Here is a 16,585-nt window from a genome sequence, read left to right as displayed (position 1 = left end):
CAGGGCCTTTCTGGCAGCACCGGGATGGGGGGCAGTGGCGACCTCAGGCCCTGAACAGAACTGACCCAGAGCCTGCACTCCCCAAGTCCTGCATGAGTACAAGGCTGGGACCCCCACCTGCTGGGCTGTGCTCAGGGGTTTCCTTGTCACCTGGGGCAGGTGGAGCTTGGCAACAGCCTCTTGGTACCTGAGACACTGAAAGGGGGCCAGCTGGTGCCAAGAAGAGTAAAGACGCTGATGATAGTCGGAGGCCCAGCCGCTGCCGGGCTCGGTAGAGGCAGGCCCCTCCCCAGAACGGCCCCATCAGCTGTCCTTAGCCCCGCTGCTCTTCTGCTCTGAGGCTGTGGCCTTGGTCAAGTTCCCAGCTTCCCTCTTCAGGACACTAAGCAGAGTCTGCGAGCTCTCCAGGATCTGGAAACAGACGTAGGATGGTCACCACCACTCCTCGCCAGCGCCGAGCTGTGGGGCAGCAGTGCAATGAAGCCCCTGAAGGGCAGGTCAGACAGGGTCAGCAGGGCCCGTTCCCCCTAAGTCTAGCCCAAAGCCCCTTCCTCGCACTCCAGGGAAGCCAGTCTAGGTTAGCTTAGCCCGGGGCTGCTCTTTGCTCATGGTCTGGGAGAACAATGGTGCAGAAAACAGGACTCCTGACCTGCCAGGCCCCCGACAGCCTCACTGACACCTAACCGGGATCTTGTCGCCCCTGCGTTTGGACGGCCCTAGATTCCCCGGGGGCCCCAGCCCCACCTTGAGGTAGGCGGCTTCTGTCTCCGCGATGGTCCGGTCAAACTCGTTTCGAGAGGCAATCTTTCGGGCCAGGTTCTCGTTGACGCGGGCCAGTTTCTCCGTCAGCTGCCTCACTTCATTCTGCAGCCGCTGCTTCTCATCTTCCTCCTGCTGGATCTGCCGGCACAACTCCTCCCGCTTCTGGCACAACTCCTCGATGCCTGGGATGGGCGAGCGGGAGGGCACACGCTGTGGACCCAGGGCAGGAGGGAGCACAGCACCCCTCCCACACTGGAGCGTGCCCGGTGCACGGGACGGCGAGCAGCCTAGGGTCCCACCTCCCCGCGGTGCGCACCCCTCCCAACCTGGACCATGCGGGGGGCGGGAGGCGGTGCACGCTCTCCCCTTCCGCTCTGCCCCTCACTGCGCAGATACCCGGCGCCCGGGGCGTGCGGCACAGCGGCTGTCCACCTGGCTCGCCCGCAAGGCCCCCGGCGCCGTCCGGGCCGAGGCCCCACGCACGGACGGTGCAGCCCGTTGGGCCACGCACGGCGGGCCCGCCACCGCCTGGACCCGCAGGCCGGCGAGCCCCGCGCCCTCCCAGCCCACCAGGCGGACCCCGCCGCGAGGCCGCTCACACTTGACCAGTTCGTTGTTATAATTCTGCAGCGCTGCGCCCTGCTGGGTCATGGTGACCGCCCAGGCCGCGACCACCCCAACCGCCGCTACTGCATCGCCGCTCCCGCCTGCGCGGTGCGTCCGACGGCGCGCCCTCCGAAACGTCACCGCCGCGCGCCGCTCGTGTGCGTCATCGCCGCGCGCCGCACCCGGAGCTCGGGGGACCTGGAGGGGGCCACACAGATGGCGGCGGCGGGGCGCGACGGCGACCCCGGACCCGCACAGGAGCTGTTGCTGGCCTGGAACACCGTGAGCACCGGGCTAGTGCCGCCGGCCGCGCTCGGACTGGTGAGGCCCCGGGAGAGGGCAGCGGGCCCACGCGGGGTCCCTGGGACGTCCGCCGGGTGGGCGTTGTGCTCCCGGACAGACCCTACCTGGCGTCGGCCGCAGCCTCCCCTCTGCTGCGTCCCTTCCCCACTTCTCCCCGTCCGTCCCCGCGCTTTCCGCGTCCCTCCGCGTTCCCTTCTCACGGTTTTCTGCACCGCAGGCGTCCTCCCGGACCAGCGGTGCAGTGCCGCCGAAGGAGGAGGAGCTCCGGGCGGCGGTGGAGGTGTTGAGGGGCCACGGCTTGCACTCGGTGCTGGAGGAGTGGTTTGTGGAGGTGCTGCAGAACGACCTGCAGGCCCACATCTCGCTCGAGTTCTGGAATACCATCTCCCAGCGTGAGAACTGTGCGGATGAGCCCCAGTGCCTTCTGCTGCTCCTTGACGCCTTCGGCCTGCTGGAGAGTCGCCTGGACCCCTACCTGCGTAGCCTGGAGCTGCTGGAGAAGTGGACTCGCCTGGGCTTGCTGATGGGCGCAGGCGCTCAGGGGCTTCGGGAGAAAGTCCATACCACCTTGCGGGGCGTCCTGTTCTTTTCCACTCCCAGAATGTTTCAGGAGATGATTCAGCGCCTCTACGGGCGGTTTTTGAGAGTCTACATGCAGAGTAAGAGGAAGGGGGAAGGGGGCACAGACCCGGAACTAGAGGGGGAGTTGGACAGCAGGTACGCCCGCCGGCGGTACTACAGACTTCTGCAGAGCCCCCTGTGTGCGGGGTGTGGCAGTGACAAACAGCAATGCTGGTGCCGCCAGGCCCTGGAGCAGTTTCACCAGCTCAGCCAGGTCCTGTGAGTACTTGTGGCTGTGGCCATTTCCCTGTTCTTCTTGACTCTAGATTACTTTCCTGGGTCCAGCCGGCCTCTTCAGAGAGCTGGTGAGCTGGCTCTGGGGAGAGGGGCATCTCTGCCCTGACAGTCCTGGACATTACAAAGGGACAGTCTCCAGGGTCTCTGTGCTGTGAATGTATACTCTCTGTCCTGGATAAAAAGAACAAGTATCTCTGCCACTCACGCTAATCTCAGGTTTCACACTGCATGCACACCAAGACCCTATGTGATTCCAGATTTCCGGTCACATACAAGTGTGCTGTGCCTTCTGTAGGCTCTCCAGGGAAGGGAAGATAGTTATCCTCTCCTATAATTGCAAAAATAAAAAAAAAAAAAATGAGATTTTTTTTTTCTTTCCAGGACGAGCTGGGGATTAGGCCTTCATGCTGGGCAAGCAGATTGTCTTTCCAGTCTTTTTTTTTTTTTTTTTTTTTTTTTAATATTTTATTAGTTCATGAGAGATAGAGAGAGAGCAGCAGAGGGAGAAGCAGGCTCCATGCAGGGACCCTGACGTGGGACTCGATCCCAGGTCTCCAGGATCAGGCCCTGGGGTGAGGGCGGCACTAAACCACTGAGCCACCAGGGCTGCCCTTTCCAGTCTTTTAAAGAGGAAAGGGTTTTGTTGTTATTAAAGCCAGGTTCTGACCTGTTGACCTTTTGTCCTTTGTGGTTGCTTATAACAATTTTGTCCCATTGAGTGAAGCAACAGCAGTGCAGCTGTTAGAGAGTGGTCCTGTTGCTGGCAGGGGTCAGGGAGCCCTGAATGGCTTTCACTGGGTTCATCTCAGACACAGAAACATGCTTTCTCCTCGTCTCTTGACTCCCTTTGCCATTGCTGACCAGGGTTTGCACCAAAAGGCATAACTGAGGACTTCTATACACATGACCAGGACAGGGATGTGTTTAGCTGTTGTTTCAGAGTCACATTTGGGAGATGAGGCTTTGGCCCTGAGAGCCACACCCACAGGGAAGGCCAGGGTGTCAGCCCCGTCAGGGATGTCAGCTGGGGAGGGCAGGGCTGTGTCCTCCCAGCAGCTTATTTGAAGCCTTTGTTATAGAGGGCATGGGAGGTGGGGGAAAGGATTATGTTTTGTGTGCTCCACGGGCAGGGCTCTCCTCCAGACACAGGCTCAGTCTGTTGGAGCGGGTCAGTGCCGAGGCTGTGACCACCACCCTGCACCAGGTGACCAGGGAGAGGATGGAGGACCGCTGCCGGGGCGAGTATGAGCGCTCCTTCCTGCGTGAGTTCCACAAGGTAAGGACAGCCTCTTAGGCCCTATCCCCTGCGGACTGTAGAATAGGTTTCTAGCAAACCTGATCCCTGGTTTTATTTTTTTATTTTTTACTTTTTTTTTTTTAAGATTTTATTCATTTATTCATGAGAGACACAGAGAGATAGGCAGAGACATGGGCAGAGGGAGAAGCAGGCTCCATGCAGGGACCCTGATGTGGGACTCGATCCCGGGACTGCAGGATCATGCCCTGGGCTGAAGGCAGACACTCAACCACCGAGCCACCCAGGTGTCTCACCCCCTGGTTTTAGAAGCGGCGAGAGTGTATGGAGATGGGTGAACCAAGACCTGGCGGGTGGTGGAAGCTGTCTTAGTGCTGAGTGGAGGCTGGCCCTACTGACAGCAAGAGACACCCCGTGCCATGCTCAGCACAGTCTGTGCAGAGTCACTTTGCTGGAGGCTGTGCCAAGGTTTGGGGTGTCCCAGTGAGGGTCTTGGCACCCATGTGGTTGGGGCATGGTCTGGGGCTCTGTTCTGGACTCCCCAGGTTGTGGAGGTGATAGGCCCAACCACAGGGGACTGTCCAGCCTGCTCTTATTTCTTGCCTGTTTTCTTCTGAGAATGCTGCCTAGCTGTGATGGGGATTCAAAGCAAGTACTTCTGTGGCAGTGGTCTCACGTGGGTGTGAGCCCAGAGGCCTGGCTGGGGTACCTGTGTTGCTCCCATGTAACAGAGCACCCAGACATTTTTCTGTGGCTGTATAGTTTATGGGCTAATGTACGCATCCTGGGGTCCACGTGACCATGTTGCCTATAAATGCACATGCGTTCAGAATGGTCCTCACGTTGTCTGCACACGATGGGGCCAGTCAGATGTGTGGCCCCCGGGAGTCTGTCTACCGAGTCAGAGGTGAGCACTCTCTCCGTGCCCTGCATCAGTCCCACCGTTGCCAGAGATAAGCCTGGGCATTGAGGGCTTAGGGTGTGGGGGCACATTGAGGGGAGGCCTGGGAGGCCTCCTTTGGGCTTACTATCCTACTCCAGAGCAGGAGGCTTGGGGGCTCCCCAGGGCTGGCCGCAGGGTGGGCCGCTGTGTGGCTTCTCCTGGCCTCTGGTCCACGTCAGGCTGGGGCTCAGCTCCTTACCTCCCCATACCTTCCAACAGTGGATCGAGAGGGTGGTCGGCTGGCTGGGCAAGGTATTCCTGCAGGATGGCCCAGCCAGGCCTGCATCCCCTGAGGCTGGCAACACACTCCGTCGCTGGCGCTGCCACGTGCAAAGGTTCTTCTACCGTATCTATGCCAGCCTACGCATCGAGGAGCTCTTCAGCATCATCCGAGGTTGGCCCCCTGCCCACTGCAGTAGCCCACCTTTCCTGGGCCTTTGCCCTTCAGATCTTGCAGGCAGTGAGGGGCACTGGGGACTGTGGCGTCCACCAGCATGGGCTGCCTCAGCTCAGTGTCTGGGTCAGGGTGGTGTGGTGGGACATCAGAAATGTCCACTCTCATCCTCTCAGCCTCATGTCTGCTCTGTCCTTCTGCACCACGGGGTTGGGGGTGGGGGTGGACGATGGGCACGCATAGGCACAAGGATGACCTGAAGCACCGAACAGATGTCTCTCGGTGTTCCAGAGTGGAGGTTCAGCTGCTTATCCTCTGGGCTCTGCTGACCTTGTGTCTTGTGTACACAGCATGTGGGTGCTGGCATCTGTGTGTTTGGGTATTTGCATGCATGTACAAAGGCTGGTGCTCTTCCTACAGACTTCCCAGACTCCCGGCCAGCCATTGAGGACCTTAAATACTGCCTGGAGAGGACCGATCAGAGGCAGCAGCTGCTCCTGTCCCTTAAGGCTGCCCTGGAGACACGGCTTCTCCATCCAGGTGCTGAAGCTGCTGGCTGAGAGTCCAGCCTCCCCAGCCCAGGGCCTGTGTAGGGAGCAGGTTTACGCAGCCCTTAGGAGGGTCAGGGCACTCCAGTTTTTCTTCCCTTGGAGGGAGTCACAGGAAATGATGGGTGTGACCTCAGGGCAGGTGGGGTATGTGATCTCTTCAGAACAGACCACCAGTGAGGGGGGGCTTGGATCTCGGAAAATTCTGGGGAGAGCACCTGAGAGTTGGCGGGGAGGAGGCTACTTGCTGTGTGTCACACTGGTGTCCTGAGGAGGGAGGTCACACAGACAACCTGAAGCCTGCCCAGCCAGGGCGCAGCTGCTTGCTCGTGGAACCACAAGTCCTGGGTACTGTGGTGACTGCCGTCCTCCGTCCTGGCTGCAGGTGTCAACACATGTGACATCATCACCCTCTACATATCTGCCATCAAGGCCCTGCGTGTGCTGGACCCTTCCATGGTCATCCTGGAGGTGGCTTGTGAGCCCATTCGCCGCTACCTGAGGTGAGTACCGCAGGTGAGCCCCAGGGAGCTGCTCCAACCTGGAGCATTTGTCTCCTGGACCCATTTGTGCAGCCATTCTCCTCCTGGGTCCCTGTGGCCTTGAAACACCAGGGACACTCTGTCCTTCCTGTAGGGCCACATGGCCTGGCCAGGGCTCCCTCCTGTACCTATTGCCCAGTGCCACCACCTGTGTGCATACACTGGGGGGGCCCCCCTTGCATCCCTGCTCTCCATCCTCTTCCCCTTCTCCCAGCACAGAGAGGCCCCCGCTCAGCTTTGCCTTGCTGGACAGGCCCCCAGGTTGACAAGGAGCAGAGACTGTTGGGTGGTCTGTCAAAGATTGTGTTGAGTAGGTACTGTGGTACAGCTGCCCAGAAACGCCTGGGGCAGTGGAAGCTCAGGGCTAGGGCTGGGAGGCATCCGGAGCTGCCCTGACTCACGTTTACCATCTCTTGGTTGTGAAGGGCCTGGTTTTCTTACTTTTCCTTTTTTTTTTTAAGATTTTATTTCTATGGGAGCATCTGTATGGCTCAGTGGTTGAGGGTCTGCCTTTAGCTCAGGGTGTGACCCCAGGGTCCTTAGCTCAGGGTGTGACCCCAGGGTCCTGGAATCAAGTCCCATATCGAGCCTGCTTGTGCCTCTCCCTGTGTCTCTGTCTCTGTCTCTCATTAGTAAATAAAAGATTTTATTTACTTTGAGTGAGAGAGAACGCACGCACAGCAGCAGGGGAGGGCAGAGGGAGAAACCGACTCCCTGCTGAGCAGGGAGCCTGATGTAGGACTTGATCCCAGGACCTCGGGATCACGATCTGAGCTGAAGGCAGGTGCTTCACCTCCTGAGCCCCCCACGCACCCTGGTTGTGTCTTATTTCAATTCTTGGTGCTCCTGGAAGATGGTGGGTTTTTAATTATTTTCACTATCGTTATTATCCTTTGAGACAAAATTTGGTAAACTCAGCTTAAGCACGTGGCCAACAGGCACTGGTTGCTGGGCGGGGAGATAGGGTGGTGTGGGCTAGTGTGGAGAGCAGGGAGAGGTGCCGTGAGGGCCAGCAATGCTCATATTTGGCAGGACACGGGAGGATACTGTGCGGCAGATTGTGGCTGGGCTGACAGGGGACTCGGACGGGACAGGGGACTTGGCTGTTGAGCTGTCCAAGACAGATCCGGCGAGCCTGGAGACTGGTCAGGACAGCGAGGATGACTCTGGCGAGCCTGAGGACTGGGTCCCTGACCCCGTGGATGCCGATCCAGGTCAGTGCCCACCAGCCCTGCCAGGCCCTGGACTGTGGGGGAGGGTTCAGGCCTCTAGTTGGTTTTCACCATGCCCTGAGGCTTGCGGGGGGTCATCTGGCCTCATCCTACCCTGCCTGTTCCCCCGAATGCTTCAGCCAGCTTGAGTGGGCCCACGGTGGCCTGTCTCCAGCCCGGTTGCTGGAAGAGCGGGTTCCCAGGCAGCCTATACACTGCCCAACCTGCCCCCAAGCTGGGATCTGAGCCTGGGCCTCACAGGCTGGGCAGGGTGGGCCCTGCTTGAACACAGATGGCACTCCCTTTCTGCTGTGCAGGGAAGTCCAGCTCCAAGCGGCGCTCCTCGGACATCATCAGTCTCTTGGTCAGCATCTACGGCAGCAAGGATCTCTTTATCAACGAGTACCGCTCACTGCTGGCTGACCGCCTCCTGCACCAGTTCAGCTTCAGTCCTGAGCGGTGAGGCCTGCAGGCTGCTGCCTGCCCTGCTTCTGAGGGAGGGGCATCAGGGATGCCAAGCAAGGACCGGCCTGCGCTCAGCCAGGGGTTTGGGGAGGCCAGGGGCGGTGAGGGGGTGGCGCTCGGCTGGGATAGAGCAGGCCCCAGGTCTCCATGGCTGGAGCTGCACTTCCTACCCCTCCTCCTGGCCTGGGAGTGGCCCTGCCCTGGTGGGGAGGGCGCCCATGCAGCCTCTCTGGGAGGCATTTGGCACTCTGCCGTGGCTGCTGCTTGTACGCCACATCCCCTCAGAGATACGTCTTTCTAGGGAGATCCGCAACGTGGAACTGCTGAAGCTGCGCTTTGGCGAGGCTCCGATGCACTTCTGCGAGGTCATGCTGAAGGTGGGCCCCCAGGGCTCCCCGCCCATGTGGCCCAGCCTCACCCCCAGCCCCATCCTGGGCCTTTGGGACACCTACCTCCTTTCTCTTCTCCAGGACATGGCAGATTCCCGTCGCATCAATGCCAACATTCGTGAAGAGGATGAGAAGCGGCCCGCAGAGGAGCAGCCACCTTTTGGGGTCTATGCTGTCATCCTATCCAGTGAGTTTTGGCCCCCCTTCAAGGATGAGAAGCTGGAAGTCCCTGAGGACATCAGGGAGGCCCTCGAGGTCTACTGCAAGAAGTATGAGAAGCTGAAGGTACTGTCCACATCTCCCTGTGGTGGGAACCCTGGGGCAGGTGGACCCTGCCAACCATGCTGTGCAGCAGAAGCAGGGTGTGACCCATCCCTGCAGTCGTTTCCGGACACCTCATGTGCCTCTGTGTCGGGGGTAGGCGAGAGGGTGGGCCCACATTCTGCTCCCCTTGTCTCTCAGGAGCTTGTCCACGTGTGCGTATGTGCTTCCCTGTACCATGCTAGCCAAAGGGCCACATTGCTCACGCTCTCCCCGCCCCCCTTCTGGGCTTCCTCTTCTACTGCCTACCCTCTGCCATCTCAGAACCAGGAGCTGGCATGCTCGGCTTGTCCTGGGGAGAGTTAGGGAGCTGTGTCTGCCTCCAGGAGGTCTTCACATTGCCCATGAGCTATTTGACTTCTGTGACCCTGCTCTGTCTCTGCCACTGCCCAGCTTGCTTCCCTAGAAGCTGCTTCCCCAGGTCCCAGGACGCTAGAGGACCAGGGCTGTGCTGTCTGCTGTTGGGGCCCTGAGGGCATGGGTCTCAGCACAGGAGGAGGACACTGCAAGATGTGTGGGGTGGTCAAGGATGGGGCTGGGCCCAGCAGTCCTGGGTTGGGAGTGCAGGTGGCAGGTGTATGCAGGTGGAGCCTAGTGTGGGCAGAGAGTGACGGCACAAAGAGCCCTTCTTTGTAGGGGTGGCTCAGTGGGGACATGTCTGGGGAGAGTGGGGAGCTCGGGTGCCCATCCTGGGTTTCTGGGGACTGGTGAAGCAGGTTCTGGGATTGTGGGGCCTGAGGGGCCACTGGGTTCCACAGCAGAGGATGCGTGTGGAAGGTGTCTGGGCAGCAGAGCCTGAGCCCTGGGAGCATCTGGAACACCTCCAGAGATGGGCCAGCAGCTAGGGCATGAGGAGCCCTCAGGACAGAGCCCTGGGAGGGAGACAGTGGGCTGGGGTGGGGAGAGGTTGGGGAGCAGCAGAGCCAGATCATGGGAGGGACAATGGGTTCTCCAAATCTGTTGTTCTAGGCCAGGGGAACTAGTTGTGGAGGGAGGAGGGCTTCCTTTCAGAGACAGGCAAGGGCAGGGGTAAGGCTAGGCACTCTGCAGGGAGGAGGCTAGAGCGGGGACCATAATTAGGGTAGCACTGCACAAGACTGCAAGGGTCTGTGCAGCTTCTGTTGGCTTCTGCTGGGCCACTGGACCACCCTGTGGCTTCTGCGCCTGACCACGGTGGGTGCTCGCTCTGGAGCCTCCTGGCACTACACCCACTCCTCCCTGGGTAGGGCATCTTTGTGCTCCCTGCCTTCTGGCTGCCTTGATGGCTTGTAGCCACTGCCAGGAGAGGCCCTGAGACCTCCCACTGGGGCCTTGCCATGAGTCCCAGGAGTGGCTCAGCCACGTCTTTCTGCTTAGGCCTGATGGGCCTAATGTGATGGCCATGTTGCCGCGTGCTTTGTCTTAACTCCAACTGGATGCTGGTGGGGCAGAGGCAGGCCACATGGCTGTGTCAGGGCTGTGACCACATACCTCTGCCTCCCACCAGCTGAATCTTGGCCTGATGGTCATGCTGGACATGTGTGGGTGGCCGTGCAGCCAGAGTGTCTTCACCTGTGCTTACTGCTATGCTTTCTGTTGCTGAGCCTCCTGTTTTCCCCGCTGCAGGCTGGAGTGGTGGCCTTGGAACCAGAGAGCCTGTCCATGGCTCTGTGGGTTGTGACCTGGGCAAGCTGTGCTCTGCTCCCATTTTCTCTCTGCAAAGTTGGGTTCACTATTTTCTCCACCTTTAGAGCTCAGGGGTTGCAGACAGACTCTTAGCACTTGACTGTGTCAGGGTCCTGGGGCTGCCAGAACGAGGTACCACGAGGGGCTTAAACACAGTGCAGATTTATTGTCTTAGTTCTGGCAAAATCGAGTCCCATATCGAGTCCCAATCCCAGGATTGTAAGGCTGCAGTCTCTGGAGGCTCCAGGGGAGGATTCTTCTTGCCTCAGCCTGCCCACCGGGCCTCTTAAAACAGACGGCCTCCAGGCCACGGGCCCTCACACACCCCCTCTCTGGACAGCCTGTCTCTGTCCTGGCTCTTCTGGAGCCACTAGTCAGCTCTAGCGTCAGAGTCCAGGTCTCTGGTGCACTCTGGGCTCCGTCTCCAGCGCGCACAGAGTAGGGGCAGCGTCTGGGCCCGCCTGCTAGCTCCCTTGCACAGTCCAGCCTCTTGTGTGCTGCTGGGAGGCTGCTCCTACACTTTCCTCCATCCGTCATGCTCACATAGGGCTCTGCCACCAGCTGGCAGGGTCACGATTCCTCCATTGCTGCAGCCACCTCCTCACGTGGACACCTCACCATGTTCCTGGCTGCGATCCTGCCAACAGTCTCTTCAGTGAGCATGTGCTTGCTGCTCTTCCAGTCTCTGCCCGTCGCCCCACTCCATAGTCTCCCACATCCTGGGTATTTGCTACAGCACCCCCTTCCCAGGATCAAAGTGTGGGCTATCACAGTGCTACAACAGGAGTCCTTAAAACAAGCTTGTCCTCCATTCTGCAGGCTAGTGCAGAGACCAGGGTGTCAGTAGGGCTGTGGGACGGTCCTTCCTGTCCCCCCAGCAAGGAGGGGAGGGGATTGCAGGCCTTGCTTGGTGTCTCTTGACTTGTGGCTACATCCCTGCAGTCTCTGCGTCTGTCCTCACTCTGTCTCCCTCTGCCCTGTGAGCACACTGACCATGTTCCATCAGGGCCCATTGCACTCCAGCTGACCCCGTCTTAACTGGGCCCATCTGCAACAACCCCATCTCCAGCTCAGGTCATGCTTTGGGGTCCTGGGGGTTCAGATGTGGATGTCTTTTGTGGAGACCACATGATTCTATCAGTAGCCCTCCCTGGGTGGTCAGTGCTCATTGTTAGACCGGGGTGGTTGAGAGGGCAGGAGCCCCGTCCTCCACTCTGCCCACTGCTGCCACCTGCCTGGTAGGGGCAAGTCAAGGGGCTCTGTTGAGCTGGACTCAGTCAGACCTGCAGGGCCGCCTGTGCTGACGCCAGCCCTCCCCAGGCGATGCGGACCCTCAGTTGGAAGCATACTCTGGGCTTGGTGACCATGGATGTGGAGCTGGCTGACCGCACCCTGTCTGTAGCGGTGACTCCCGTGCAGGCGGTGGTCTTGCTATACTTCCAGGACCAAGGTGAGCCTGCTGACCCTTAGTTGGCCTGTCCCAGCCATGCCTCCCAGCAGGCTGATGCCGGGAGGCTGTGGGGGAGGGTGTTGACGGGGCAGGGGGAAGCTTGGCCTTGCCCTGTGTGTCCAGTGCTCCTGGCTGCTCTACACAGCTACCTGGACCTTGGAGGAGCTGAGCAAGGTGGTGAAGATGCCTGTGGCACTGCTGCGGCGGCGGATGTCTGTGTGGTTGCAGCAGGGCGTGCTGAGGGAGGAGCCTTCTGGGACCTTCTCTGTCGTTGAAGAGGAGCGGCCCCAGGACCGAGACAGCATGGTGCTCATCGACAGCGACGAGGAGAGTGACTCCGGCATGGCTTCCCAGGCCGACCAGAAGGAGGAGGAGCTGCTGGTGTGGCTGCGGTGGGGGATGGTGGCCTGGGTTGGCCCCTGGCCAGGTGGCATCCCTGCGGGTGCTGGCCTAACAGCTGGCCTGGCCTCTGTCTCCCCAGCTTTTTTGGACATACATCCAGGCCATGCTGACTAATCTGGAGAGCCTGTCGCTGGAGCGCATCTACAGCATGCTGCGCATGTTCGTGGTGACCGGCCCTGCACTGGCTGAGATCGATCTGCAGGAGCTTCAGGGCTTCCTGCAGAAGAAGGTGCGAGACCAGCAGCTCGTCTACTCAGCCGGCGTCTACCGCCTGCCCAAGAGCTGCAGCTGATGTGCCCACCAGGAAGATGGGTGGGTGGGTGCCCCTGCCCAACCCCCAGAGTGCAGAGTAAAGCAAATGGTTCTCTATCCGTTCCCTGTCCTGGTGGCTTTGTGGGCTCATCATGGGCCTGTGGTCCGGGTTCTCCCTCCAGACCTGACTCCTTACCCCAACTTAGCCAGACCTGCTTCCTGGGAGCAGGTGAGGGGAAACCCAAGTGGCCAGGTCTGGTCCTGGCTTACATACCTGTGCTTGGGCTCTAACCCTGGAGTCCTGGCACAAGGGTGTTGCTAGGCTACAGCAGCTGGTGAAGGCCCACCTGGGAGATTGCAGCTCAGGCAGGAGGACACCAGGGCCCTCCTGCTCCAGGCCTCACTCTGCCCTTGGGAAGGAGCCTATGGGTCACTTGCCCTCTTCCTGACCTGAGGGTCCGGGGCTGTTGCTGGGACCAACATCATTGGAATGCATGAGATGTGTGGGCAGCTGAACATCCCCTGCTGGATGGAGGGGCTGACTCTGTGGCTCACAGAGAAGGTGGTTCCATGCTCTCAGACATGGTCAGGAGCTCAGGTGCAGAATCCTGGGAGCCAGGCTTTCCCAATGTAGCACAAAGGGTCCTGTCTACAGGGTTGGGGGGCCTGGCACTGCCTCAGCCCCTGAGGTCCCAGGAAGTGGGTGGGGGGCAGGGATGTTGGCTCCACCCAGGCTGGAGGCCTTCAGACCTGCACACCAGGGCTACAGTCTCCAGTGCTGGGTGGTGATGTTCCCCCAGGCAGCAGGGGCTCTGGAATGAACCTCCACCGGTCTGCTCCCACCTGCCCGGGGTGTCTTTCCAGGCCTGGAGCCCCCACGCCTTTGGGTTCCCCCCATCCACTTTGCTGCGGAGGGCCCTGACATTAGCCTTCTCCTGGGACTTCCCCCTTCCTACCCAGAGTATGCGGTTCACTACAGGTTTGGAGGACGAAGTGGAAACTAGGCATGTAGTCTTATCAGCCAGTGTCTCCCTCCTGTGAGCTGTGCCCAGCACCAGGGCTACTGTGCTGGCAGTCACTGGAAGAGGGCTTCCCGCCTTCCTCTGCGTTCTGGTGGAGGCCCAGGAGGCTCTGACACCCTCCATTCCCTCTAGGTAGAAGGGCACCTGGCACTGGGCTGAGTGTACCTTTGTCATCCTACCAGGATGCAAACCTGCCAGACTGGCCCAGCAGGGTGGCGGCTTCTGCTTCTGGCCACAGGCACACCTGCTTCATGTCCCTTTGGACTTGTTTTGGGGACGAACCTGGTAAAAAAGCTGTGTCTTGGGTCATGGCATTCATTGACAAGCACAGAGCTGTGCCTGAAACTGTTGGCCAATCCCTGAGGGCTCTGGTGCGGGGGGTGGGGGGCCCTCCGCACCCTTGCCCCTGGTGCCCCGTGGGGTCCACCGTGGGTGGGGCATCTCTTGCTGCCTGGGTGGTTTACTTGGCTAGGGTGTTAGGGGAGGAGGGTGGAGACCTCAGGGTGGAGAGGCAGTGCAGGAGGCACTCCGAGGTTAACTCTGAAGGTACCAGCCTGCAGGTGAGTCCCTCAGGCAGCGCTTATCTGGGTGGCAGGCAGGTGCACAGGGATGAAGTCCTCAGAGGGACAGGAGGGCTCTAAGTTGGGATGGCACATGTAACTGGAGCCTTAGGTGCTGCCTGTGGCCACTTCTGAGGCAGCTGCACTGAGGATATGGTTCTGGGATGACCTGTGGGCAGTGCTCCCCACCTATCCTGGGGAGGTTGATGGACCTGGGCACAGCTGGGGTGCCGGTGGGACCCTCCCCAGGATGGCCAGTGTGGGGGGCTGGTGAGCACAGGTCCAGGGCTCACCCCTCCTTGGCCCCTGCTTGTCCCAGCCTCTGGGGGAAGGGCAATGACATTGGTCAGCTGAGCTGTTGCAGCCCCCGCCGTCCCAGCCGAGAAACAGTAGCCTTGCTGTGGGCCCCCCAGGGTTTTCAGGCCACTGTTCCCACTGTCCCAGGGGCCTCAGCATGGGCTCCATCCCCTTCCCCATGAAGCACCATCCCCCGAGGCCAGGGCAGCCCCATCCTTGCCTTTGCCTTGGGTCCAACAGCGCACTCAGAAGGGGCTGCCAGGCGCCTGTCCCTCTACCTGCCCCAGCCCAGGGCCACCTGCCCAGGGCTCCTCCGCCCCAGCCCCTGAGCGCCAGTGAAGCTCCAGCTGAAGCCCTGCCCCCACCTGCTCCACTCCAGAGCCCTACTGTGAGGTCAGCACCTTCCGATGGGTTCCGTCCAGAGGTGTGTGGTGGGGCTGGGGGCTGGACATGGCCCCCTGTCCCCAGCCTGACTCCTGCCTGGTTGGCAGCCCCCTTGGCCTGATATGTTTGTCCCTTTTGCTTATCCCTACTGCAGGTGCCTCCTCCTGTCCCTGAACCCCGCCCCTGCCAGGGCCCCTCCCGTGTCCTTCTGGTGGCCGCCCGGGTGAGGGGCGGCCCTAGGGGTCCTCCACTGGCGGGTGACGAGGGCCCCTCGGCCGCACGGGCCCTGTCTCTGCAGCTGGGACGTACTGCGAGTGCAGCCTTGGCCTCAGCCGCGAGGCCCTCATCGCCCTGCTCGTGGTGCTGGCGGGCATCAGTGCCAGCTGCTTCTGTGCCCTTGTCATCGTGGCAGTCGGTGTCATGCGAGCCAAGAGGTATGTGAGCCCCAGGGTGGGGAGGGTGGCTGAGGGCCACGGGACTGTGCTGGGGGAGGGGCCTCTGCCCCTGGGTGGGGTATCATGGGTAGCTGAGGGACACCATTTCCCAGGTTGGGCTGGGGGGCACTTGTGGGCTTCTGGAGGTCAGCTGAGCTGACATTGCAGGTACTGGGCATCCTCCCCCTACAAGATAAAGGGGATGACCTAGGTGTACATGAACCCCTTCCCACCCTGTGGGAAAGGATTGTTCCAGGATTCACACCTCCTTTTGTTGTTCTCCCCGCCCCCCATCCCAGTGAGCCATGCCCCAGACACAGGGACAGCAGGTAAGTGACCTCATGAGAGGACCTCAGGGGTGAGCCGTGTCCTGGGGAGGTCTTGGCCCCTGGGAGGTCCTGACCCCCCGGGTGGTCCTGCCCCCTCCCTGCCCCCAAGGTCCTGACCCCCCAGGAGGTGCAGGTCTAACTTTAGGGCCAGGCCTGCCCTGGGAGGGGGTTCAGCGCCTCGTGAGACCTGTACTGGGGGCTGGTCAGGCCTCCCTGCAGCCTGCCTGACCCCGCCCGTGTCATGCAGGTTGGTGGGGCACTTTGGGGTCCAGGAAGATCACATGGACCTGCACTCAGTGCAGGTGGAGTCCCAACTCATGGACCCTGAGCTGGAGGTCTCCATGATGACGCCCCTGGAGGATCAAGGCCTCATGAGCATTCCTGCGGACTCGATGGCCCAATCCGTGACTATAGAGGACCCGTCCCTGAGCAGGGCCACAGGCAGTCTGGGGGAGGGGAATTAAACAGTATTTAGTGCTTCTGCCCTGTCCTCCCTGTGGGCTCCTCCCTGAGTCGCTCTGCAGCTGCATCACAGGGTGGGAAGGGGTTCATGTACACCTAGGTCATCCCCTTTATCTTGTAGGGGGAGGATGCCCAGTACCTGCACACAGCACCCACTGCCAGGAACCACAGCCCTGGTATTTCCACCTCTTCCTGCTGTGGCCTCAGCCTACCTCCTCCCTGCATTCTCCTGCTGCCTTGTCCCATAAAGTTGGCATGGTTTTGGGGCTCCTGTCCACCCTGCCCCCACCCTGGAAAACCCCAGGACAGGATGTGCAACTCTGATGACTCCAGAGGGAGCAGCATTTGACAGGAGACTTGGGTTGGTGCCTGTGCCCTACCCACGCTGTCTCCTTGAGGTTCAAGGACAGTCCTTGGAGGGCCAGGTAGGGCAGGCAGGACTGAGTCTCCTGCCTCAGGTGTGCGGTACCCCTCCACCTCCCAGCCTCCCCCCTGGGCTCAGGCCCTGGTCATGTGCTCCTGACCCCCCAATTAGCTACTGTACTGATGAGACCATCCTACATGGGGGAGCCACTGTGTGTGTGCTCAGGTCTCTTTGCCGGGCAGGAGACGGGAAAGCCGCAGGGCTCACGGAGTCCAGTTGCATGCGTGCCATCGATGGGTTAGGTGGGGGTGAGCGCTGTCTAGTTGCTCAGGCCTCAGGGGGCCAGGGTGGTGGGTGCCGCAGGGGA

The 16,585-nt window shown here is 60.5% G+C and overlaps 3 protein-coding genes across 4 annotated transcripts; 2 read left to right on the top strand and 1 right to left on the bottom strand.

Annotated features, from left to right (window-relative positions):
* Window positions 1-303: 303 nt before the first annotated feature.
* SSNA1 (SS nuclear autoantigen 1) lies at window positions 304-1,097 on the bottom strand. The gene is made up of 3 exons (XM_041725236.1): window positions 1,089-1,097; window positions 685-972; window positions 304-411 (listed from the first exon to the last, which is right to left on the bottom strand). Exons 1-3 carry the CDS (start codon window positions 1,095-1,097, stop codon window positions 304-306), a joined length of 405 nt encoding a protein of 134 aa, XP_041581170.1.
* ANAPC2 (anaphase promoting complex subunit 2) lies at window positions 969-12,483 on the top strand. Of its 2 annotated transcripts, none has more exons than XR_005983123.1 (13): window positions 969-1,689; window positions 1,889-2,511; window positions 3,673-3,805; window positions 4,947-5,121; window positions 5,542-5,661; window positions 6,055-6,172; window positions 7,244-7,425; window positions 7,740-7,881; window positions 8,189-8,264; window positions 8,358-8,561; window positions 11,583-11,712; window positions 11,836-12,093; window positions 12,194-12,335. XR_005983123.1 is itself a non-coding variant. In XM_041725328.1 (13 exons), the coding sequence occupies exons 1-13, from the start codon at window positions 1,096-1,098 to the stop codon at window positions 12,404-12,406; spliced, it is 2,946 nt and encodes a 981-aa protein (XP_041581262.1). In that variant the 5' UTR covers window positions 973-1,095; the 3' UTR covers window positions 12,407-12,483. The 2 variants fall into 2 exon arrangements, 1 of the variants encoding a protein (XP_041581262.1); XM_041725328.1 differs by having other exon boundaries at window positions 973-1,689; window positions 11,858-12,093; window positions 12,194-12,483.
* Window positions 12,484-14,633: 2,150 nt separating this feature from the next.
* TMEM210 (transmembrane protein 210) lies at window positions 14,634-15,856 on the top strand. The gene is made up of 4 exons (XM_041725341.1): window positions 14,634-14,783; window positions 14,928-15,063; window positions 15,363-15,392; window positions 15,640-15,856. Exons 1-4 carry the CDS (start codon window positions 14,696-14,698, stop codon window positions 15,854-15,856), a joined length of 471 nt encoding a protein of 156 aa, XP_041581275.1. The 5' UTR covers window positions 14,634-14,695.
* Window positions 15,857-16,585: the final 729 nt, after the last annotated feature.

This window comes from Vulpes lagopus, chromosome 12, assembly GCF_018345385.1.
Source record: "Vulpes lagopus strain Blue_001 chromosome 12, ASM1834538v1, whole genome shotgun sequence".
NCBI lineage: Eukaryota > Metazoa > Chordata > Mammalia > Carnivora > Canidae > Vulpes > Vulpes lagopus.
The sequence above is the reverse complement of the archived record's forward strand: the minus strand, read 5'-3'. Positions and strand labels throughout refer to the sequence as shown.